The sequence below is a fragment of the Dipodomys spectabilis genome, unplaced genomic scaffold (genome assembly GCF_019054845.1).
Source record: "Dipodomys spectabilis isolate Male_0828 unplaced genomic scaffold, ASM1905484v1 ptg000069l, whole genome shotgun sequence".
Classification (NCBI taxonomy): Eukaryota; Metazoa; Chordata; class Mammalia; order Rodentia; family Heteromyidae; genus Dipodomys; species Dipodomys spectabilis.
Window position 1 is genome coordinate 7,247,896 of NW_024870746.1, and position 24,421 is coordinate 7,272,316.

General features: G+C 47.4%; 3 protein-coding genes across 4 annotated transcripts; 2 read left to right on the forward strand and 1 right to left on the reverse strand.

Annotated features, from left to right (window-relative positions):
* The first annotated feature begins 70 nt into the window (after nt 1–70).
* On the forward strand, nt 71–3,102 carry Jtb (jumping translocation breakpoint). 2 transcript variants are annotated; one of them, XM_042681832.1, is made up of 6 exons: nt 85–149; nt 256–483; nt 665–699; nt 888–970; nt 1,625–1,704; nt 2,789–3,102. In XM_042681832.1, exons 2-6 carry the CDS (start codon nt 401–403, stop codon nt 2,943–2,945), a joined length of 438 nt encoding a protein of 145 aa, XP_042537766.1. In that variant the 5' UTR covers nt 85–149; nt 256–400; the 3' UTR covers nt 2,946–3,102. The 2 variants fall into 2 exon arrangements, with proteins under 2 accessions (XP_042537765.1, XP_042537766.1); XM_042681831.1 differs by having other exon boundaries at nt 71–483.
* Nucleotides 3,103–4,443: 1,341 nt separating this feature from the next.
* On the reverse strand, nt 4,444–10,901 carry Creb3l4 (cAMP responsive element binding protein 3 like 4). The gene is made up of 10 exons (XM_042681987.1): nt 10,833–10,901; nt 10,556–10,724; nt 10,053–10,299; nt 9,778–9,899; nt 6,889–6,981; nt 6,654–6,760; nt 6,465–6,533; nt 6,266–6,350; nt 6,006–6,102; nt 4,444–4,885 (listed from the first exon to the last, which is right to left on the reverse strand). The coding sequence occupies exons 2-10, from the start codon at nt 10,721–10,723 to the stop codon at nt 4,692–4,694; spliced, it is 1,182 nt and encodes a 393-aa protein (XP_042537921.1). The 5' UTR covers nt 10,724; nt 10,833–10,901; the 3' UTR covers nt 4,444–4,691.
* An 8,149-nt stretch (nt 10,902–19,050) lies between these two features.
* Nucleotides 19,051–24,308, forward strand: Slc39a1 (solute carrier family 39 member 1). Its single transcript, XM_042681989.1, has 4 exons — nt 19,051–19,129; nt 19,823–20,040; nt 20,211–20,341; nt 22,718–24,308. The coding sequence occupies exons 2-4, from the start codon at nt 19,854–19,856 to the stop codon at nt 23,372–23,374; spliced, it is 975 nt and encodes a 324-aa protein (XP_042537923.1). The 5' UTR covers nt 19,051–19,129; nt 19,823–19,853; the 3' UTR covers nt 23,375–24,308.
* The last annotated feature ends 113 nt before the right edge of the window (nt 24,309–24,421 follow it).

A 24,421-nucleotide genomic window follows, 5' to 3' on the forward strand; every position in this document is an offset into this window, starting at 1 on the left:
GCGTAGTGGACGGGAGACTACAAATCCCAGCAGGCAATGCCGGGCGTCCCGAGGAAAAGGGGGCGGCGCTCGCCCAGCACCCAAGGATCCTGCAGGAGCAAGATGGCCGCGCCGGGGGCGGAGGCTCGAGGTTTCTGGTGCTAGCTAAGGTCCGGGTACCCCGCAGGCCCTTCCTCAAGTACCCTGAACGCCCCGCAGAAAGCATCGCGTCCCTAGTCCATAGATGCATGTAGACTTCTGTCGTTCTGCCTTTAGAGTCTTCCCCGTAAAGCCTTGGCTGGGACGGGGAACTCGCGACTTTCGCCCGCTCCGAGCTGGAATTCTGAGGCGGCTGCGGCTCGCGGCCCGCGGCCGGTCTAGGAGGTCCTTTTGTTCCGGCGAGGGCGACTAGCTCCGCTCCATGCCTTCGGGCGGGGGGAGGCGTGGCCTCCCTCTAGGCCGTCACCTCTACTGGTTGCTCTGCACTGTCATCTTAAAGCTCTGGTAAGGAGGGACGAATGGGAGGGGAAAGGAGGGCGCGGGAAGGGGGGGCACCAGTCGTCCCCGCCCCCAGGGATGCGGGACTCGCCCTCCGTGGACCGCGGAGGAGGGGCGCCCTGTGTTCTGGATTCTGACTTTTGCTCCTCTTCTCCTGGCTTCCTCTTCTCCCCCCAACCTGCTGCAGTCAAGCCGAGGCTTCCGCACCCGAGAAGCTGTCAGGTGGGTGATTGTCCTCGAACCAGACGCCTTCATAGTTTTAGTTTTTAGCATCTTCTTGTACCAAGAGTTTAGATGGAGAAGGACGGTACCACGGGGAATGAGGGGCAAGCACTTTGCTGGATGGGTGGATCCTTGGGGAGAAACGTTTTCTGAATGGTCTGGGGCTGGCATTTCTTTCCCGTTTTCAGTGAGCACCTCAACTTTACCGTGCTGGCTGGTGGAAGAGTTTGTAGTGGCAGAAGAGTGCACTCCATGTTCTAGTTTCCAGTCTGTGAGTAACTATTTTCTCTCCCTTTTTATTATTTTTTCCTCGAATTTAACCAGACCGAAGACGTATTTAGCATTGTCTTTTCTTCCTTCTCCTTGCAGTCGATATGTCCAAATATAAACTTGTCATTCTTCTGAAAATGTGACCTTTTGTTTCCAGTTTAATGACAGTATTCAGCTGATAGCTATGTCCTACTTACATTTTAGTAGATTCTGAATCTATCCTTGCCTAGACTCTTGCCCCTGAAGTTTTTTGGTCCTTTGTTTTTTGTGCTGATTTGAACTCAGTCCCAGCACTATCTCAAAGCTGGTGCTCCGTCACTTGAACCACAACTCCCTTTCTAGCTGTTTGGTAGTTAATAGAACATAAGAGTCTTGAGGGTTTGTCTGCCTGGGCTGGTTTTGAACTGTTTTCTTTAGATCTCAGTTTTCTGAGTAGCTAGGATTACAGGAGTGACCCATTGGTGCCTGGCACACCTGAAATTCTTTCCAACATATGCCCCCACTTATAAAGCCACCACCTCCAACATCCACATCAGAATTCCTCACTAGCTCTCTGTTGCCTGCCACCTCTGGCTATAGCAGTTGAGCAGCTGCAGCCTTCTGTTTCTCCTGCTGCTTCCTGGTAACATGTGCTTTGGTTCTTTTCTTCTGGTAGAAAACCACCCCTGAGTGTGCTTCTACAGGGTATGTGGAAAAAATCACATGCAGTTCATCTAAGAGGAATGAGTTCAAAAGGTAAGAACTATTTAACTCTTCAAGATCACCTCTTTTGTTCCTATCGGTAGGCAGTTAGTTCCAACCGTTTCTCCTGGTCTGGGTGTAGCATGACATATTAGACAAAAATTGAAAGCCAAGTCCTAGCTCCATTCCTCAAGAGTGCTCTACCACTTTGAGCCACAGCGACACTTCCAGTTTTCTGGTGATTAATTGGAGATAAGAGTCTCAAGGACTTTCCTGCATAGGCTGGCTTCTAACTGATCCTCAGATCTCAGCCTCCTGAGTGGCTAGGATTACAGGCATGAGCCACTGGCACCCAACTCTTATCAGTACATTTAATTCGGGACTGGTACAGTGTGAGTTCAGTCCACAACATTGTAAAAATAAATAAAAATAACAGAATTAGTTTGTCTTAGCTCTTCTTTTTTCACTAGACACTGTAAAGAAATGGGCTAACCTTGGCTTCCTTTTTTACTTTTGTATATTACATTGGTTAGGCTGAAGTAGAGATGGGAGATAAGGGACTGGGAAGTGGCTCAGGTGGCTAGGCAAGGGCAAGGCCTTGAGTTCAAACCCTGGTACAATTTTTTTTTTTTTAAATTGGGCATGGGCACTGAACTCTGGGCCTGGGCGCTGTCCTTCAGCTCTTCAGCTCAAGGCTAGCGCTCTACCACTTGAGCCACAGTGCCATTTCCAGCTTTTTCTGTTTATGTGGTGCTGAGGAATTGAACCCAGGGCCAAATGCATGCAAGGCAAGCACTCTACCACTGAGCCACCTTCCCAGCTCCTTTTATTTGGGGGGTAAGGGGGCCGGTCGCGGGGCTTGAACTCTGGGCTTGGGCTCTGTCTCTCACCTCTTCAACTCAAGGTGAGCGCTCTACGGCTTGAGCCACAGCACCACTTCCAGTTTTCTAGTGGTTTATTGGAGATAAGAGTCTCACAGACTTTCCTGCCCGGGCTGGCTTTGAACCTCAATCCTCAGATCTCAAACTCCTGAGTAGCTAGGATTACAGGTGTGAGCTACCAGTGTCGGCTCCTTTTTTTTTTTTAAGTAGAAATTGTCAGACTTTCCCTGGGAATAACTCTTCTTTTCTACCTTCAGCTGCCGCTCAGCTCTGATGGAACAACACTTATTCTGGAAATTCGAAGGGACTGTGGTGGGTGTGGCATTGGTCTTTGCTTGCCTTGTGATTATTCGTCAACGACAATTGGACAGAAAGGCTTTGGAAAAGGTTCGGAAGCAAATTGAGTCCATATAGCCACATTTCATCCTGTTATCCTGGATATTACAGACCATATCTCACACAGAGAAGAGGAATGGACTGATTTGCACCCTTGGTTCTTTGGAGCCTCGTGGTACCCTCTTTCCCCATCTTCTTTCAGCTCATTAATGAGCATAATAAAGAATAAAACAGTTTTCTTCTCTTCAATAGTTTGATTTGGGACAAGAAGTCATGGAGGCAGAGGGACTGGGAGAAAGGGGTAGCAATTTACCAAATACCTATCTTTCCCTGTCTTTTTTTTTTTTTTTTTGTCAGTTGTGGGGCTTCAACTCATGGCCTGGGCACTATCTCTGACATTTTTTGCTCAAGAGTAGCACTCTACTACTTTGAGCCACAGTGCCACTTAAGGTTTTCTGGTACTTAATTGGTGATAAGAGTTTCAGGGAGCTGGGCACCAGCGGCTCATGCCTACAATCCTATTCAGAAGACTGAGATCTGAGGATCAAGGTTCAAAGCTAGCCCAGGCAGGAAAGTCCATGAGCTGTGGCTCAAGTGGTAGAGCATTCGTCTTGAGCTTAAAAGCTCAAGGATAGCGCCCAGATTCAGAGTTCAAGCCCCATAGCTGACCAAAAAAAAAAAAAAAAAATTGTCTAGCCAGATGCTGATGGCTGAAGCCTGTAATCCTAGCTATTCAGGAGGCTGAGATCTGAGGATCACAGTTCAAAGCCAGCCTACACAGGAAAGTCCTTGAGACTCTTATCTCCAATTAACCACTCAGAAAACCGGAAGTGGTGCTATGGCCCACTGGTAGAGCGCTCACCTTACGCTGAAGAGCTGGGGGACAGTGCCCAGGCCCAGAGTTCAAGTCCCATGACCTACAAAAAGAAAAAGAAAGCCGTGCACTGGTGGCTCATGCCTGTAATCCTAGCTACTCAGGAGGCTGAGATCTGAGGATCACAGTTCAAAGCCAGCCCGGGCAGGAGAGACCGTAAGACTCCTCTCTCCAATTAACCACCAGAAAACCAGAAGTGGCGCTGTAGCTCAAGTGGTAGAGCGCTTGCCTTGTGCTGAAGAGCTGAAGGACAGCGCCCAGGCCCAGAGTTCAAGCCCCATGACTGACCAAAAAAAAGAAAAAGAAAAAGAGTCTCACAGACTTTCCTGCCCAGGATTGGCTTTGAGCTGTGATCCTCAGATCTCAGGGATTACAGGCGTGAGCCAGTGGCACCCAGCTTCCCCATCTTTTACCTCTTAAAATTTCTAAGTGTGGGGCTGGGAAGGTATCTCAGTAGTAGAGTGCTTGCCTTGCATGAGACCCTGGGTTCAATTCCTCAGTATCACATAAGCAAAAAAAGCCAGAAGTGGCTCTGTGACTTCAGTGGTAGAGCACTAGCCTTGAGCCGAAGAGCTGAGGGACAGCGCCCAGGCCCAGAGTTCAGGTCCCCCTACCAGACCTCCCCCCCCAAAAAAAGACCTTGTCTCAAAAAACAAACAAATTTTGGAACTATAATTAGAAAGTTTATTTCTCAGTAAAAGCATTTCCCCTCAACCATATAGCCCAAAAAGAATTAAAATCATAGGTACATAATGAGCACATTTGAGGTATATACCCTCACACTTAGCTAGACTGGGCCTCAGGATACTAACATCTAGAATGTCCTGAAGTGATTCAGACCCTTAAAGACAAGAGACCTGAGTCAGATACTAGATGGGAGCAGAGCCATAGGGGAGGCCTGGATTCCTTCTTGTGATTGGGAAGAAGGCCAGGAGGGACTCTGCTCCAGCTCACATCTCATCTGCATGCAGCACGGTTCTGACATGCCCAGTGGATCCATGCTTCACTCCCATCTTCTCAAGCAGTGTCTTTGTCGAGCTGTTTCTACTCCGAGCTCCAAGTGGCTTCCCCTGTTCGGGCTCTAACACTGGAGTCTCCAGACTTTCTGTTATGTCCTTATGAGTCAAGATGTTTCTGGAAATTACTGAAGTGAAGGAAAAGTATATTAGTAAAATTCCCCTTGGTACCAGATCCTCTACAGTTTAGGCCCTTTTTTTTTTTTATATATTGGTGTGTGTGTGTGTGTGTGTGTGTGTGTGTGTGTGTGTGTGTGTGTCCTGGGGCTTCAACTCAAAGACTAGGCACTGTCCCTAAGCTTTTTTTTTTTTTTTGGGTCAGTCATGGGGCTTGAATTCTGGGCCTAGACGTGTCCCTCAGCTCTTCAGCTCAAGGCAAGCACTCTACCACTTGAGCCACAGCTCCACTTGCAGTTTTCTGGTAGTAAATTGGGGATAAGAGGGCTGGGAAGGTGGCTCAGAGGTAGAGTACTTGCCTTGCATGCATGAGGCCCTGGGTTTGATTCCTTAGCACCACATAAGCAGAAAAAGCCGGAAGTGGCACTGTGGCTCAAATAGTAGAGCGCAGCCTTTAGCTAAAATGATGAGGGACAGCGCCCAGGCCCAGAGTTCAGGCCCCACGACCCAGGAGAAAAAAAAAAAAAATGGAGATAAGAGTCTCATGGACCTTCCTTCCCAAGCTGGCTTTGAACCGTGATCCTCAGATCTCAGCCTCCTGAGTTGCTAGGATTATAATGAGCCACCAAGGTCTAGCCCTTTTTTTTTTTTTTGCCAGTCCTGGGGCTAATGTGAACTCAGGGCCTGAGCACTATCCCTTATCTTCTTATGCTCAAGGTTAGGACTCTATCACATGAGCAACGGTGCCACTTCTGGCTTTTTCTGTGTATATGGTACTAAGGAATCGAACCCAGGGCTTCATGCTAAGCAAGCATTCTACACAGAGCCACATTCCCAGCCTTTCTCCTTTTTTTTTTTTTTTTTTGGGTCCGTTCGTGGGGCCTGAACTCTGGGCCTGGGCGCTGTCCCTCAGCTCTTCAGTTCAAGGCTAGTGCTCTACCACTTGAGCCACAGCGCCACTTCTGGCTTTTTTCTTTTTGCATATGTGGTGCTGAGGAATTGAACCCAGGGCCTCATGCATGCAAGGCAAGCGCTCTACCACTGAGCCACCTTCCCAGCCCCTCTCCTACTTCTTGAAGAACAGAGTCCTTCTTGCTCACCGGGGGAGCCTCCTTGCCCTTCATCTCTCACCTCCATGAGGCTGGTAATCCTCAGGCCCATCATCTGGTAAACCTTGAAAGGGGCTGAAGCTGGGCAGGATGATGAGAGCCAGGGAAAAAAGAAGAATCTGGAACAAAGCAAGAGGATATTTGGGCTGTGGGGACAGTAGAAGGGGCAGAGGGCAGAGTGAATGGACGGTAGTCAGGATTATCAAAGTTGGGAAGATTGTTATGGCTGGGTAATTGGGGTATCAGGGTGAAAGTGTGGGTGGCAAGTAGTGTTGATACTACCAGAACACAAGTGCTGGTCTGAGCAGCTTTATTGGAGGTTTGAGCAATGAGCGCCTGTAGCTGGCGGAGCTGAGCCACCAAGGACCTAGGAAAGGAAGCATGTAGAATTAATGTCTTCTGAGAGCACCTAAGAATGGTTCCCTTGTGTGCTACACCCCTGCCACCTCCCAGCACACACAAACCCAATGCTGTCACTCACATGTTATGCCTCTCCAGCTCCTGGACTTTTTTCTGTAGTTCTTGGTTCTGTGCAGAACAGGCCGCCACTCTAGGGAGTATGAAGAGGAACAAGGCTCAGTAATGTTGAGTTCCTCATCTTGCCTGCCTTGGTGAGGGAAGAGGCCCAGACATGCCCCACAGGAAGCCCGAGATAGGACCCCAAAGGTACCTGCTCTCCAGCCCATCGATGTATTCTTTTTTGCGCCGTCTACTGTCCTGAGCTGACTGCTTGTTACGGATTTTCCTCCTGACCTTCTTGAGGACCCTCTCCTCTGCCTGCAAGGCCAGGTGCATCAATCCAGGCCCAGAACCTCCCACGTCTCCCCAACTCTTCCCTGGGATCTGGCACCTCAGAGACCACAGTGGAGTCCTAGGCTGGGATCCCCTTTAAGGAAGGGTGTTACCTTGGTAAGGGGCAGGTGAGAGGGCAGAGAAACCCCTTCTTGACCCAGTAGACGCTTTTCCTCATCTGTCAGGAACAGAGTTTGACAGGGCAGCTGGGGGGGGGGGGTTGGAAGGGGACAGGGACACAGGAGATCAGATGGGAGTAAGGTGAGGGTCATCCTCTTTCCAGGCTGCTCCTCACCCTGAGCATGCCTTCTGGCTAGTTCTCTACATGCATACTGCAGTAACTTCAACTTAGGGGTAGAGATTTAACTCAGACTCTGGAATCATGTCAGAAACCTGAGACTGAAAAGGGAGAGGAAACATGGTTTGGCCGTATGTTTCTGAGCAACCTGAAAAGAAGGGCTATTCTGGTGCCTGTCTCCTCAGACCTTAGAAGCATCTGAAGGTGAACTCACTGTGGTAACTTTTGCTTAACTTCCTTATAGCAGGTAAATATTTCAGTCATTAGCCTCCATATGGTAGCGTATCCCATTGCTTGTCACTGGGACTCATGGCCCCTGCTCCTCAAGGGCTTGAACTCCATTTTTTCAGCTGAGGCTCTGTCTACTTTCAGATAGAGAATACCTGAAGAGCAGCCAGACTGAACAAACTTCTGCAAAGTATATGGGAATGGTAGATGGTGTTTGTGTTGTTTTTGTTTGTTTGTTTTGCCAGTCCTGGAACTTGAACTCAGGGCCTGGGCACTGTTCCTGAGCTTCTTTTACTCACAGCACCACTTCCAGCTTTTTCTGTTTATGTGGTAGTGAGGAATCGAACCCAGGGCTTCATGCGTACTAGGCAAGCATTCTATCACTAAGCCACATTCCCAGCCTAGATGGTATTTCTAATCTACCTAAGCCATCATCTATGTCACTTGACTTCTCATGAATATTATTTTGATTTATACTTTGCTTTGTTATTTAAGAAGAATTTGCTTTGGCTTTTGCTTTCTAGTGGTCTGGGCTTTTTACTAAATCTGACTTTTCCTGGTGGTTCTGTTTCTATGTTTGGTGAACTACTGAGGAGGTATTTCTTCCAATTCATCTAAATAACAATTTCTGAGAATGGGGCATAGAGTGTTTGGTTAAAAAAAAACAAAAACAAAAAGCAAGGCTGGGTCAGAATCTCATGGCTTATGCCAATAATCCCAGCTACTCAGGAAGCTAAAGTCTGAAGATCATGGTTTGAGGCCAGCTTGGGCAGAAAAATCTGTGGAACTCTTATCTCCAGTTAACCAGCAAAAAGTTTGAAGTGGAAGTGTGGCTCAAGTGGTAGAGTGCCAGCCATGAGCAAAAGAGCTAAGCAAGAGTTCAAACCCTCGCTCAGCACTGGTGGCTCACGCCTGTAATCCTAGCTACTCAAGAGGCTGAGATCTGAGGATCATGGTTCATAGCCATCCCAGGCAGGAAAGTCCATGATACTCTAATCTCTAGTTAACCACCAGAAAACCAAAAGTAGGGGCTGGGAAGGTGGCTCAGTGGTAGAGCACTTGCTTTGCATGCCTGAGGCCCTGGGTTTGATTCCTCAGCACCACATAAGCAAAACGAAAAAAGCGGGAAGTGGCGCTGTGGCTCAAGTGGTAGAGTGCTAGCCTTGAGCTGAAGAGCTGAGGGACAGTGCCCAGGCCCAGAGTTCAGGCCCCACGACCGGACCCAAAAAGAAAAAAAAAGAAAACCAGAAGTGGCGTTATAGCTCAAGTAAAGCACCTACCTTGGGTGGAAGAGCTCAGGGACAGCACCCAGGCCCAGAATTTGAGCCTCACGGCTGACCAAATTAAAAAAAAGAGTTCAAACCCTGATTTCAAGCCCTACAACACACACACACACACACACACACACACACACACACACACTGATGGTTCCTGCCTATAATTCCAACTACACAAGGAAGTGGAAATTAGGATTATGATTTCAGGTCAGCCTGGGCAAAAAGTTAGTGAGATTTGATCTCTAACAAACACCATCTCAAACAAACTGTAATTCCAGCTCCTGTGAGACACAGGTAGGAGGAGATTTGTGGTTACCAAGCTGACTAGGCAAAAAGTGAGATCCTATCTAGAAACTAAAAGTTAAAAAAAAAAAAAAAAGTAGGTGTGGCAAGTGTAAGGATCTGAATTCAAAACCCAGCAACAATAACAACAAAACTAACAAGCAAAACCCTTGGTGCTTCTAATGACATTCCTAAGTTTAAAGTCATCAGATTTTGTGAAGTTCTTAAATCCGGAATTCTAAAGTTGGCTTGAATTCTGGTCTCAGCTTCCAGCATAGATTTAGAGACCTGTTGGCTTGCCTCTGGGCACAAGGAGTACATCTCAAGTTAAAGGGAGGATCAGTAACCTGAGCACAGCCTGTGTTCACCAACTCTTCTAGCAGCCTTGAGAAGCCGTTCTGTACCTTGCAATCTTTCCACTGAATACATTGTTGCAGTAGTTTCTCTTTGGTCATCTAGTACCCATTAATCAGCTGGATTCCCAGGAGGCCTGTCCCAATTCCAGGTGCTGAGACGATTGCTACGGTGAAGCATAAATGCCCATGAGGTCTGGGCTTTCTCTAGAGTCCTGGCCCCAGATCCCCTCATCTCAACTGAGTCACTATCCTCACCCCAAGAGTGCTCCCTTTTCTTCTCCTGCTCTTAAAATTGCTCACATTTCTTTGGTCTGAGGTCTAAAGTTACAAAAGGTGGGGCAAAGCCAGTTCCTCATCAGTGTCCTCTTCCCTGATCTCCTTTGCTATGTGTATGAGGTACACACACACACACACACACACACACACACACACACACACACATCTATAATATATAGCATTTGTTATATATGTTATATATAATACACACATAACGTATATATTATATAATATGTTATAACACACACTCACACACTCACAGGTTGTGGCTGACCCAAAATTTACCAGAGTTGCAGGAGATGCTGGGGCCACACTGCTGGCTCTGGGCAGGATGTGAGCATGAGCGTCTAAGGGCAGCTTGCTGACCATACAGGCATCAGGCATCATAAACGGTGAGTTCCACTGACCTGAGGGGAGACAGGTGGCTGGGAGGAAAGAGGTAGAGGTACACACCAATGGCAGCAGAGTCTGAGTAGCAGCAATTTGGGAAAAATAAACCTCACAGCTAGAGCTGGGCTATTGAAGGAGCCATTGAAGTCGCCCCCCCAAATAATACTGACCTAGATGGATGGAGATGAGTCCAAAGGTTGGCCCAACTTCTCCCTGCATCCTCTGCAGGGCCTCTGCTTCATAGACAACCTCATAGAGAGCAGGAGAACTGGGCACTTGAGGGGCAGGGGAGATGTCTGGAAGGCAAGGGTCCTCAGAGATGCCACTGTCACTGCCAGGAGATGCTTCTGAGCAGTACACCTCATTGGGGTCAATTAAAAGCTTCAGAAAATCTTCAGATTCATTCTCTTGAAGGCCCTAAAGTAGGAGAGGATGTATATGCATGCTAAGAATAACTATGGAAGTCCTATCTGACATCACACTTAGATCCTTATGTTTTAATTTCAGGCCTTTCTCTTCTTGGGCGTAGAGGTAGGTACAACTTACGTATGTGGCATGTGGGGGCAGGGCCTCTGTTTGCTGACTTCTTTCCAAGTAAGGCCTGACACCTCTTGGGGGTACAGAATTGTGTCTTGACCCCACTCCCACTTGCATTAATTACACTCACACAGACCTGGCCTCCACTAGCCTCCCAGCCTTGCAGTCCTTGTTCTTGTAGCTTAATCACTGGAACCTGTGGAGGGGAGCAGTTGAGTCCCAGCTCCAGGAAGGATCCTGTGGAGAAGATATCTTCTGGGGGCTCCAGCAATACATCCAGCAGGTCAGAGGATCCAAGGTCCATGCTTCAGCTGGAAGACATAAGGGAGAGCAAGTTATACGAGGGAGACCATGGCTGCCCCTCTTCCCTGTTCTGCTCTCCTCTGCCCCTCTTCCACCATCCCCTTCCTCACCAGTCATCTGGAGATCTTGCCCCCAGCTTTATCTCCTGGCTTCCAACAGGTTCCCCTGGATATTGTGTGTTCAGAAGGGACCTGCCCTGCAAAGCCAGCCTAGCCTGCTGACTGCCCCAAACACTACACCTTTTCTTTCTTCCAGGATCTTGTATCCTGGTCCTGCCCAGCCAAACTCCACCCCACAAAGTTCACTAGGAAAAAAAAAAGTGGGTTGTTCCTTGCCAGGAGCCACAACATAGGCAGGCAATCTGGAACTAGGAGAATATGATGAACAAACACAAACTAAATTTAAGAAAATGTAGCTATACTCTTTCTGTCTCAGTTTCTCCTAGCAATAGTGGATCTTCTGGATCTTCCAAAGGTGTCTCCCCAAGAAGAGCTGAGATGACTGCGCCAGGGGTACATATTAAGACTCTTAGCTGGGCAATGGTGGCTTCTGCCTATAATCCTAATTGCTCAGGAGACTGAGATCTGAAGATCAAGGTTCAAAGCCAGCCTGGGCAGGAAAGTCTATGAGTCTCTCTCTCTCTCTCTCTCTCTCTCTCTCTCTCTCTGTCAGTCATGGGGCTTGAATTTGGGGCCTGAACACTGTCCCTGTACTCTTTTTTTTGTTGTTGTTGGTCGTAGGGCTTGAACACTGGGCTTAGGCGCTTTCCTTGCACTCTTCAGCTCTTCCGGCCTCACTATTGACAAAAAATAAAAAAGTGTCAGGCTGGGAAGGTGGCTTAGTGGTAGAACACTTGCCTTGCATGCATGAGGCCCTGGGTTCGATTCCTTAGCACCACATAAGCAGAAAAGGCGGGAAGTGGCACTGTGGCTCAAGTGGTAGAGTGCTAGCCTTGAGCTGAAGAGTTGAGCTTAGGACAGTGCCCAAGCCCAGAGTTCAGGCCCCATGACTGGCAAAAGAAAGAAAGAAAGAAAGAAAGGAAGAAAGGAAGAAAGAAAGAAAGAAAGAAAGAAAGAAAGAAAGAAAGAAAGAAAGAAAGAAAGAAAGAAAGAAAGAAAGGAAGAAAGAAAGAAAGAAAGGAAGAAGAGCCAAAATTTAGAGACATGCCTCCCCAACGTGTGACACTTTCCCCATACTTGGGCCCTGATTGGATGTTAAAGACTGTAGGAGTTTTGAGGGGTAGTGGGCATCAAGCCAATGGAAATACCCTCTCAAGGCCAACTTCTTTCTAATTGATTGTCTGAGAAATCAGGCCCATGTGGCTCTGGTACTTGTTTCCCTGGTGAAGCCTGGGTTCCTGGAAGCCAAAGGGTGGCTTAGAAGCCAGAACACAAATTGTGGGGAAGTGGGAAAAGTTTTGGGGATATGGTAAGAGTTATTAGGCTTGGTGATCATGAAACCCCAGGATTTTATATCTGTAGAGAGTAAATAACTCAGGGAAGTGGTGTTGTAGCTCAAGTGGTAGAGTGCTACCCTTGAGCAAAAGGAACTTATGGAGAATAGTAACTCATTGACAGAGAGTAAAGTTGTACAATCCAGAGCTTTCCAAATCCATAATCTATATACAACCACTGCACTCAGCATGAACCAAGGATTATGGGTCTGGAAAACTACAAGTGAAAAAAAATCTTTTGAGTTTGGTTTGTGAATTTGTATTATTATTTTTTATTTTTATTTTTATTTTTTTGGTCGGTCGTGGGGCTTGAACTCTGGGCCTGGGCGCTGTCCCTCAGCTCTTCAGTTCAAGGCGAGAGCGCTCTACCACTTGAGCTACAGCGCCACTTCCGGTTTTCTGGTGGTTTATTGGAGATACTCACGGTCTCTCCTGCCCGGGCTGGCTTTGAACCGCTATCCTCAGATCTCAGCCTCCTGAGTAGCTAGGATTACAGGCGTGAGCTACCAGCCCCCGTCTTATTTTTTATTTTTATTTTTGTCAGTCTTAGGGCTTGAACTCTGGGCTTGGGTGTTGTCTCTCAGCTCTTCTACTCAAGGCAAGGGCTCTACCACTTGAGCCACAGTACCACTTCAGTTTCTGAGTGGTTTATTAGAGATAAGAGTGTCAGGGCCTTTCCTACTCAGCTGACTTTGAAACGAGATCCTCAGATCTCAGCTTCTGAGTAGCTAAGATTACAGGTGTGAGTCACCATACCTAGCTTCTCTGAGTTTCTTTTGCTTAAAACTAGCAATCTAAACAGGGCACCCATGGCTCATGGGCTCACGCCTATCATCCTAGCTACTTAGGAGGCTGAGATCTGAGGATCACAGTTCAAAGCCATCCTGGGCAGCAAAGTCTGTGAGAACTTATCTCCAATTAACCACAAGAAAACCGGAAGTGGCATTGCAGCTCAACTGGTAGAGCACTAACCTTGAGCTGAAGAGCTGAGGGACAGCGCCCAGGCCCAGTGTTCAGGCCCCACCATTGACAAAAAGAAACAAACAAACAAAAAAAAAACCTATCAATCTACCACTTGAACCAGAGCTCTACTTTTAATTTTTTTTTTTTCTTCTGGAGCTGGGGCTTGAACTCTGGGCTTGGGCACTGTCCCTGAGCTCATTTTTTTGCTGAAGACTAGTCCTCTACCACTTGAACCACAGCACCACTTCTGGCTTTTTCTGTGATTAATTGAAGATAGAGTCTCAGAGAGGGCTGGAAATGTGGCTTAGTGGTAGAGTGCTTGCCTGGCATGCATGAAGTCCTGGGTTCAATTCTCCAGTACCATATAAAACAGAAAAAGCGGGCCGGGAAGGTGGCTCAGTGGTAGAGCGCTTGCCTTGCATGCCTGAGGCCCTGGGTTCGATTCCTCAGCACCACATAAGCAAAAATAAAAAAGCCGGAGGTGGCGCTGTGGCTCAAGTGGTAGAGCGTTAGCCTTGAGCTGAAGAGCTGAGGGACAGCGCCCAGGCCCAGAGTTCAGGCCCCACGACCGGACCTAAAAAAAAAAAAAGCTGGAAGTAGCAATGTGGCTCCAATGGTACAGTGCTAGTCTCAAGCAAAAGCAGCTCAGGGTTAGTCTGGGAAGGTGGCTCAGTGGTAGAATGCTTGCCTTGCATGCATGAGGCCCTGAGTTCGATTCCTCAGCACCACATAAGAAAAAAGCTGGAAGTGGCGCTGTGGCTCAAGTGGTAGAGTGCTAGCCTTGAGCTGAAGAGCTGAGGGACAGTGCCCAGGCCCAGAGTTCAGGCCCCACGACCAGACCCCCCCCCAAAAAAAAAAAAAAGAAGAAGAAGCAGCTCAGGGTCAGTGCCCATGCCCTGAGTTCAAGCTCCAGGACTGGCAAATACACACACACACACACACACACACACACACACACACACGCATATGTACACGCACACACGCACAACTGATTCTTGCATTTGCCCAGGCTGACCTCCAATTCCTGAGTGGTTAAGACTACAGGCTAGAACTATCCAGTAGCATTTGTATAGTTTAAAAAACTTTTCAAAATAGCCAGGTTCCTGAGCTTATGTCTATAATCCTAGCTACTAAGAAAAGTGAAATCTCAGGATTGTGGCTTGAAGCCACTACAGGCAGGGAAGTCTGGGAGATTCATCCCTAATTAACCACTCCAAAAAAGTAGAGCTGTGGCTCAAGCGGTAGAGCACTAGTCTTGAGCAAAAAAACCTTTCTTTCAAGCCCCAGAACAGGCACACACACACACACACACAAAAAAAAAAAAACAGTCTCATAAACATTATTCTCTCATTTAATATACAACAGATCTAAGGCACACAGAGCAGGTAATATTTTGATAATTTTATTGATGATAGATCCATGAGTAAAATATAGTAACAAAATTCAAGACTTTTTCTTTACTTAATCTATTGTCTGATTGCCCAAAAACTTACTTTCAGTTAAATAATGGAACTATATTAATATAAATTTGATTTCTATATGCTTGCCTCTGCGTTGTATTTAAGATACAGGACAGGGGCTGCAAAGGTGGTTCAGTGGTAGAGTGTTTGCCTTGCATGCATGAGGCCCTGGGTTCAATTCCTCAGCACCACATAAACAGAAAAAGATGGAAGTGGTGCTGTGACTCAAGTGGTATAGTGCTGCCTTAAGCTGAAGAGCTGAGGGACAGTGCCCAGGCCCAGAGTTCAAGCCCCACAACTGACAAAAAAAAAAAAGTAAAGAAAAAGAAAGAAAGAAAATAAAAAGATAGAGGACAGATGGATGTGTCAAACAGTAAAGTTTGAGGTTTAGATCTAGAATTCAAACTAGTTTTAAGTTTCTTTGTGAAAATGTAAATAAAAGAAGAGATTTAAGGGCAGGGAAGGTGGCTCAGTGATAGAGTGCTTGCCTTGCATGCATGAAGCCCTGGGTTCGATTCCTTAGCACCTCATAAACAAAAAGCCAGAAATAGTGCTGTGGCTCAAGTGGTAGAGTGCTAGCCTTGAGATGAAGAGCTGAGGGACAGTGTGTAGGATCAGAGTTCAAGCCCCATGACCAAAAAAAAAAAAAAGATGAGATTTAACATTTATCAAATAACTATTATATGTAACCATTTTCATGTTTCTGATACAAGTTTCATAGCAACTCAGAACCAACAGAAGTTGTTAACTTCCTCAAGGGTTATTCTGTAAGTACTTGAATCAAGATTTGAATGCTTGAGCCTATATTTTGTTCTTTAACATTATATTAAGCTCCTTTGCCGGGCTTTCTCAGATTTCCCAATTCTGTCTCTCCAGCTCAGATCAAAAAGAGGCAAAGCAGGCTTCCTAGACCAGTGCAAGACTATAAGTAAGAAGAGCTCTTTTTGTTTAGAAGGTGGTTGAATACATTTTAGGGACTTCCTGCAAGCTCTACATGCAGCAGTGATTAAGTGGAAAATATAGTCAGCTTCTGGTAATAATAGAGTGGAATGTCTGCCATCATCTGCTAGTTTAACTTCCCTCTTTCCCTTAATTTATCAAGTCTGCAGAAGAAAAAATAACATTTCTTAAATCACAAACCAAATGAAGGTAAAGTTCATAGCTCTGTCTTACAACACGGTAACTGTAGTTAATAACAATGTATCATATAGCTGAAAATCACCAAGATTAGAAGTGTTCTCATAAATAGGCATATACCAAAAAGAAATGTACTCTTTGCCTGAATTATGTAACTATAACCTCTGTATATCACTTTTATAATAATTAAAAGAAAAAAATACATATAAAGTAATATTCTAGCTAGGCGCCAATGGCTCAAGCCTGTAATTCTAGTTTCTCAGGAGGCTGAGATCCGAGGATCGTGGTTCAAAGCCATGGCAGGCAGGAAAGTCTGTGAGACTCTTATCCCCAATAAACCACTTAGAAAACCAGGAGCAACACAGTGGCTCAAGTGGTAGAGCACTAGCCTTGAGCTGAAGAGCTGAGGGACAGCGCCCAGGCCCAGAGTTCAAGCCCATGACCGAAAAAAAAATAGTAACATTCTAATTAGCCTATTTTGAAATGTATGTAATTCAGAACATCATTATACACCATAAATATGTATAATCTTCAGATGCTAATTTTAAAATTAAAAAATATATAGACTAAATGTGCATAATTTAAAGTAGAGCTGGGATTGGAATCCAGGTGTTCTGACTCCAGGTGTTACAGTTCCTTGCTATTATTACTAATTACTAGTGAATTGAAAAGCATGATTTGCCACAGAAAAACCATAGCACATATACTAGTTTTTTGAAGTTGTTCTAATAATTTTTCTTTCCTTTTTTTTTTTTTTTGCCAGTCCTAGGGCTTAAACCCAGGGCCTGGGTGCTGTCCCTGAGCTTCTTTTGCTCAAGCCTTTTTGTGCTCAAGACTAATTCTCTATCATTTTTCACAGGGATACTTTCAGCTTTTTTTTTTTTTTTTTGCCAGTCCTGGGACTTGAACTCAGGGTCTGGGCACTGTCCTTGAGCTTCTTTTACTTAAGGCTAGCACTCTACGACTTGAGCCACAGCACCACTTCCAGCTTTTTCTGTGTATGTGGCATTGAGGAATCAAACCCAGGGCTTCATGCATGCTAGGTAAGCACTCTGCTACAAAGTCACATTCCCAGCCACTTTCAGTTTTTCTGGTGGTTTACTGGAGATAAGAGTCTCATGGGGGGGCTGGGAAGGTAGCTGAGTGGTGGAGTGCTTGCCTTGCATGCATGAGGTCCTGGGTTCAATTCCTCAGCACCATATAAAGCAGGAAAAAAAAAGCCGGAAAAAAAAGTGCTGTGGCTCAAGTGGTAGAGCGCTAGCCTTGAGCTGAAGAGCTATGGGACAGCACCCAGGCCCAGAGTTCAGGCCCCACGACCTCCCCCCAAAAAAGAGTCTCATGGACTTTTCTGCCTGGCCTGGCTTTGAACCACAATCTTCAGATGTCAGTCTCCTGAGTAGCTAGGATTACAGGCATGAGCCATGGGCAACTGGCTTAATAATTTTTTATTTCTTTTTAAATAGAGAGATTAGACAGCCTGCACAATTAGAAGATGATGAGCCCATTTCAGTGACATTCTGCTCTCAGAGTCCTAAGCATTTCTTTCTCTTAGATCCTTTTGTGTAGTTCACCTAAATAAGTTGCTGACCGGGGCTGGGAAGGTGGCTCAGTGGTAGAGCACTTGCTTTGCATGCATGAGGCCCTGGGTTCGATTCCTCAGCACTATATAAGCAGAAAAAGCCGGAAATGGTGCTGTGGCTTAAGTGGTAGAGCATCAGCCTTGAGCTGAAGAGCTGAGGGACAGTGCCCAGGCCCAGAGTTCAGGCCCCACAACTGACCAAAAAAAACAAAACAAAAAAAAAACAAACACAGAAGTTGCTGACCTCTGTTTCTAGAACTTTGTGTATTTGGTGCACCACTGGAGTTCCTTCTCTGGGAGACCTTTTCATCTTTGCAGAAAAGGACAGACTGACTCCTAGTTTGTGTGTGTGTGTGTGTGTGTGTGTGTGTGTGTGTGTGTGTGCGCGCGCGCGTGTATGCGCGCGCACTGCTATAAAGACTTGAACTGAGGGCCTGGGCGCTATTCCTAAACTTCTTCCCTTAAAGCTGGTACTGTACCACTTGAGCCAGAGCTCTACCTCTGGCTTTTTGGTGGTTCATTTAGCTAACAGTCTCAGGGACTTTTCCCTCTGAGCTGGCTTCAAAACCTGACCCTCAAATTTCAGCCTTCTGAGCTGCTAGGATTGCAGGCTAAACCGCTGAAAGCCTAGCAGCCCCCCTTGTCCCCAGTTTTTAATTTTCCTCTTCTGAACCCTCACTGAGGTTAGAAGAGAATTCTTGCAGCATAAGGTTACAACCCAGTTGGATCCAGAGTGAGGAAACTGTGAAGGTCCATAGTTGAAAATACCTTGGTGAGGGCTGGGAATGTGGCTTAGTGGAAGAGTGCTTGTGTAGCATGAATGAAGGAAGCCCTGGGTTCAGTTCCTCAGTACCACATAAACAGCCAGAAGTGGCACTGTGGCTCAAGTGGTAGAGTGCTAGCCTTGAGCAAAAGAAGCTCAGGGACAGTGCCTACACCCTGAGTTCAAGCCCCAGGACTGGCAAAAACAAAACAAAACAAAATACCACCAAAAGTCAAAGAAAATAAAATTAACATTGAAAAAAAAAAGGATGTGTGATGAGATTGGGGAGAAGTCTGGCAGCTGCCTGAAGCCAGCTGGAGTGTGCCCAGTGGTTGTTCGCCTGAGCTGGATCCTCAGCTTTCTCTAACAACTCCATTGACACAGTAGATAGTTGAGTCATTGGCAATCTGGATGGGAGGATTTTAAGACATACCCTCTATGCTTCCCTTTTGCAATTCCTCCTTTTTTCTTTTTCGAGGGTACAGCGAGGGAAGTCTAGCAGCACAGTTTTCCCAAGAAGGAAACTGATTTCTCCTGGGCGCTACAATGAACTAATTAGGTCTTAGGGTCTTCCTAGACATAAGCAGACTGAGGGACTAGGCCAGGCAACCGAGCTCGGGGACTAGGGGCCGGAAGACTCGGGAATGCGAGCGCAAGGAAGGAGGATCGGCGTTGCTCGCGGGGTTTTAGCTTCCTCTTCTAAAAACAACAACTCTATGGATCAGAACTTCGATGGCCTAGTCAGTTCCGGCCCATCAGACCAACAAAACAGCACCCTAGGCCTACAGAGCCCCCAGTCTTCTCCCTAGTCTCCTCCCCGGTTCGGGCTCACTCTTGGCTCATTGCCTGCCCCGCCTTCTCCAGATACCCGTCATTGATTGCTTCTGACCCCTGTCACTCCCGCCCAGGCTCTGCCCTCTCGGTGCACTCATTGGCTGTCTGGTGAGAATCCGAAGCGGCCGCGGGGGGAGGGGGAGCGATTGGGGAGTGGGCGGGAATTCCCGACGCGGGGCCGGAACTGAGCGGATACCATGTAGTGAGACCCTGGAGAGGTGAGTGCGGATTCCCCGGGAGCGGGATCGAAGTCGGCCTCCTAAGCTTCCCCCCGGGCCTAGGACCTTTGAGGTTCCTCCAGTGTTTCCTCAGACGCTGGTGACCTCTGACCTCTTCTCCTAGAGTCCAGACTTCCAGACACCGCCCTCAGTGGCGTCTCACCCTGTCCCGGGACCCCCAAGGCCTTTTCCTTGGGCCACCTGCCCCTGATGGACCCAGCCCGAGCCTTGAAGTGGCGTCTTGCCCTTTGCTTCCCGGGAATGGGGAAAAGGGAGTGAGAGAGTGGTCCACGAAGCCACCGGGGTCCTCGCCCCCTTGTCCCCTGGCCCCCTTTGCTTAATCCCCTTCCTGGAAGACAGATCTATGTGGCTTCTGCCTGCTTTAGGTTCTGTTTGAAGGCTACCTCTGGTTATCTGGTAGCTCCGAGTGAAAGAGTCACAGCGGCCTCGTGCCTCAGTTTCCCCCTTGGTGGCTCCCTCAACAAAGTCACTTGGGAGAGAGAAAGTCTGAGGGGAAGGAGGAATGTTCCTGGTGCTGGAGTGGATGAGTCACACACACACACACACACACCCCCCCACTTGAGGAAAGGCCAGAGAATGGCTGGGGTGAAGGAAGTGCACTCTGCTGACCAGCCTTCCCCTTTGCTTGGCCCCCATCTTCCTGTGTGACAGACTCCAGTTTTCTCTTTCCAGGTCTGAGAGTCACTGGAGCTCCTACAACACCATGGGGCCCTGGGGAGAGCCAGAGCTCCTGGTGTGGCGCCCAGAAGCTGTAGCTTCGGAGCCCTCAGTGCCTGTGGGGCTGGAGGTGAAGCTGGGGGCCCTGGTGCTACTCTTGGTGCTCACCCTCCTCTGCAGCCTGGTGCCTATCTGTGTGCTGCGTCGGCCTGGTGCTAACCAGGAATCCTCAGGTGAGCATTTCTTTTCCTTGCCCTTGCAGGGATTTGGGTAGGAAGACTGGGACATGTGGAGGTGATGGAAGATGAAGCGGGAGGCAGGAGTAGATATGGCTTGGGTGAGAGTCGTGGGTCTTTCAGGGGCTTCATTTGCTCATTCCCCTCTGTTCTACACTCCTGCCCAGTTTCCCGGCAGAAAGCTCTAAGCCTAGTAAGCTGCTTCGCAGGAGGTGTTTTTTTGGCCACTTGCCTCTTGGATCTGCTGCCTGACTACCTGGCTGCCATAGATGAGGCCCTAGCAGCCCTGCATGTGACGGTGAGACCTGGCCTCAGCATGTGACCCGGCTGGGAGGTGGGGGGACATGTTTAACTGCATACATGGTTTGTACGGATCTGTTTATATGTCACTCAGTGACCATGGAAGGTAATTTGAATGGAATCCTGGGAATTGTGGTTTTGAATTAATATGGCATAACTCTTTTACATGTATTCTTTTCCTCCATTAGTCTCTGTGTGACTTCTGTGACCCCCTTGAGACAGTGTGAGGGACTTTATTAGGTGTAGGACTTACTCTGAATTTCTCAGTTACAGCTAATAGGAAGTTAGTAGTGCCCTAAAAATAATCTTCACTCTTTTTTGTTTTTTTTTTGGTCAGTTGTGGAGTTTGAACTCAGGGCCTAGGCACTGTCCCTGAGCTTTTTCCACTCAAGGCCAGTGCTTTAACACCAGAAGCTGCAGTGTCACTTCTGGTTTTCTGGTGACTAATTGTAGATAAGATTCTGGAGGACTATCTTGCTTGGGCTGGCTGCGAACCTTGATCCTCAGATCTCAGCCTCCTGAGTAGCTAGGAATACAAGTGTGAGCCACCAGAGCCTGGCCATCTTCACTCTTACATAGCCATCCTTTCCTCCCTTCCTTCATCCCTGTTCTTCTCTTTTCTTTCCTTCCTCCTCCTCCTGCTCTTCTCCTGTTCGTCCTCCATTTCCTCCTCTTCTCCTCTTCTTTTTTTTTGTGCTGATACTGGGGCTTGAACTCAGGGTTGTAAGCTCCTGCTTAGGATTTTTGCTCTAGAGCTCTGCCACTTCAGCCACACCTCCCCTTTTGCCTTTTTGCTGGTTAGTGAAAGATAAAGAGTTTCTTGGAGCCGGGTGCCCGTGGCTCATGTCTGTAATCCTAGCTACTCAGGAGGCTGAGATCTAAGGATTGAGGTTCAAAGCCAGCCTGGGCAGAAAAGTCCATGAGACTCTAATCTCCAATTAACCACCAGAAAACAGGAAGTGGTGCTGTGGTAGAGCGCTTGCTTTGAGCTGAAGAGTTCAGGGACAGCACCCAAGCCCCGAGTTCAAGCCCCATAACTGACAAAAAAAAAAAAGAGTTTCTTGGATTTTTCTGCCCTGGCTGGTTTTGAATCATCTGTATCCTCAGATCTCAGCCTCCCAAGTAAAGATCATTACTGGCAGAGCCACTAGTGCCCAGCTCTCACTACTGTGTGTGTGTGTGTGTGTGTGTGTGTGTGTGTGTGTGTGTGTTTAAACTCTGGGCCTGGGTGCTGTCCCTCAGCTGTAACACTTGAGCCATAGCACCACTTCTGGTTTTCTGGAAGTTAATTGGAAATAAGAGTCTCATAGACTTTCCTGCCCAGGCTGGAAGTTAATTGGAGATAAGAGTCTCACAGACTTTCCTGCCCAGGCTGGCTTTGAACTGTGATCCTCGGATCTTAGCATTCTGAGTAGCTAGGATTACAAGCGTGAGCCACCGGTGCCCGCCTCCCACTACTTCTTGAAAGACTGGAGACAATGATCATTGTAGTGTTACTGACTAAAAAGGTTTTTGCTTAAGCAAGTGGGAAGTGGAAAATGGTTAGGTCCAAGACTGAGAAAATTTCATTATGGGAAAAGTTGAGATAGTTGGTTGTGGTTCAGGGAAGTAATCCCAAACTCTCCTCTCTCTCTTTCTTTTTTTTCTTCTTAAAACTGAGGAAGTAACAATGGATGCTATCCTTTGTGTATCTGTGACCAAGTGATCTGTGTCTCAGTATGACTGTATGAGCCCGAAGGCTCTGTGACACTATGTAGCCCTGGGAAATGGGCCCCTATATGACCTACCTTTGTTACTGTTCCTACATGAAGTTTATCTATATGTACGTCTGTGACTTTCAACACAGAGGAGGTGGGGGGTGGGGGAGATGGGAAGGGATGGTAGGGGAAACAAAGGAGGAGGCAACAATGCTTGATAAGATATGCACTCAATACCTTGCCCATGTAATTGTAACCCCTCTGTACGGTATTATTACAATAAAAGAAAAAAAAAAACACCGAGGAGGTTTGGTAATGTTTAGAGACATTTTTTTTTTTCCTGTCACAACTGGATTGGGGACAGGATGTGTTTGCTACTAACATCCGGTGAGTAGAGAGCAGGGATGCTACTGTACATAGCAGTTATAACAGAATTACCTGACCTAAAATGTTACTAGGCCGGAGTTGAAATATTTGGATCTACATGTAGCGCTGTATGTGATACATAATCTGTGTGATTGTGTATCATTTTCTGTCTATGGCAGGTGATACCAAGTAACATCAGTATCTCAGCATCCGTGTGGGACTTCCAGGTATATGTAGCTGGGCCTCCATTAGGCCCTATGTGTGCACTTCCCATTCTTGGCCTGAACTCCTTGCTCTATTTGTGTCCACAGCTCCAGTTCCCCCTACAAGAGTTCATCCTGGCTATGGGCTTCTTCCTGGTCCTGGTGATGGAGCAGATCACCCTGGCTTATAAGGAGCAGTCAGGACCACCACATCGAGAAGAGACAAGGGCTCTCTTGGGAACAGTAAATGGTGGGCCTCAGCATTGGCATGATGGGCCAGGGGTCCCACAGGCAAGCGGAGCTCCAGCAGCCCCCACAGCCCTGCGTGCCTGTGTATTGGTCTTCTCCCTGGCTTTGCACTCAGTATTTGAGGGCCTGGCTGTGGGACTGCAGCGCGACCGAGCTCGGGCCATGGAGCTGTGTCTGGCTTTGCTACTCCACAAGGGTATCCTGGCTGTTAGCCTGTCCCTGAGGCTGCTACAGAGTCACCTAAGAGTACAGGTGGTGGCTGGCTGTGGGATCCTCTTCTCATGCATGACACCACTTGGCATTGGGCTGGGTGCAGCTCTGGCAGAGTCAGCTGGGCCTTTGCACCAGCTGGCCCAGTCTGTACTGGAGGGCATGGCAGCTGGCACCTTCCTCTATATCACCTTCTTGGAAATCCTGCCTCAGGAGCTGGCTACTTCTGAGCAGAGGATCCTCAAGGTCATTCTGCTCCTAGCAGGTTTTGCCCTGCTCACTGGCTTGCTCTTTGTCCAAATATAGGGGACTATCAGAAACTCCTGCCCACCCTCTTCCCCCTATTTGTGTGGGAGTAAGAAAGAATGGGGAAGGGAGTTACTAAAACCAGAGATCTCTGGGAGGTAGGGATGGAGCATCTGGGACATTGAATAATGAGAAGGAAGTGAGCTTGAGAAGAAGTTCCAGGCCCAAGTGACAAGAAATTGCCACGGCATTAGAGACATGATCAGAGACATGATCGGGGGCATTCGGATTGGCCAGACCCTGATTGCTAGGATCAAGTCAGGTACTACCTTAGGCACAAGGTGATGTTCATGACATTCAGGAAGCTGGAGGCAGGCAGCCAGCTGCTGTAGGATAAAGGAATGGAGAAGGCCCAGGCCCAGAATCAGTCCATTTTAAAGCACTCTGATACTTAAGTGGACTCATTCTACTTTCCTAGTTCCTACACATCTATGTGTCTCCTTTTCTTCCCCTAGTGCCAAAAGATCTCTGCCGATTTTGATAATTTGTCTGGCCTCTTCAGTCCTGTTCACTCCTCCTCTACTTTTAAAGTGCCAAATTCGCCCCCTTTTTCTGGAAAGCACAGTGATATGGCACTGGGCACCACCCAGCACCTCAGTGGAGGTAGAGACCTATTTGCTCTTATTTTGGTCTCAAAATCTGGGGTGGGCAGAAATGTTTCCTGGACTGGACTAGAGGGAGGAGTGATTGGTATTCACCTACCACTGCCACACTCTAGGAATACACAGAAAATGGACATGGTGCCCCTTATCTAGATATTAAACAGCTGCCAATTTTTTTTTATTATTCCTGAGGAGCCCATGGGGGGGGGGAGGGCTTAATTTCGCGTGGGGGTGGGAGGGGGGTCTGAGCATAGAGCCATATTCTCTAGAATCTATTTTACTAACTGACATGTTTTGGGACATGTTACCCAAATAAAAGATGTTTGTATACATCTCTGGTATCAAATTCATTTGCTTTCGCAAAGGGGCTGGCATGTGATCAGCCCGAGATAACTTGAGCCCAAGGTATTTACAATTACTTTAAGTTGCTTGGTTTCACTGTTTT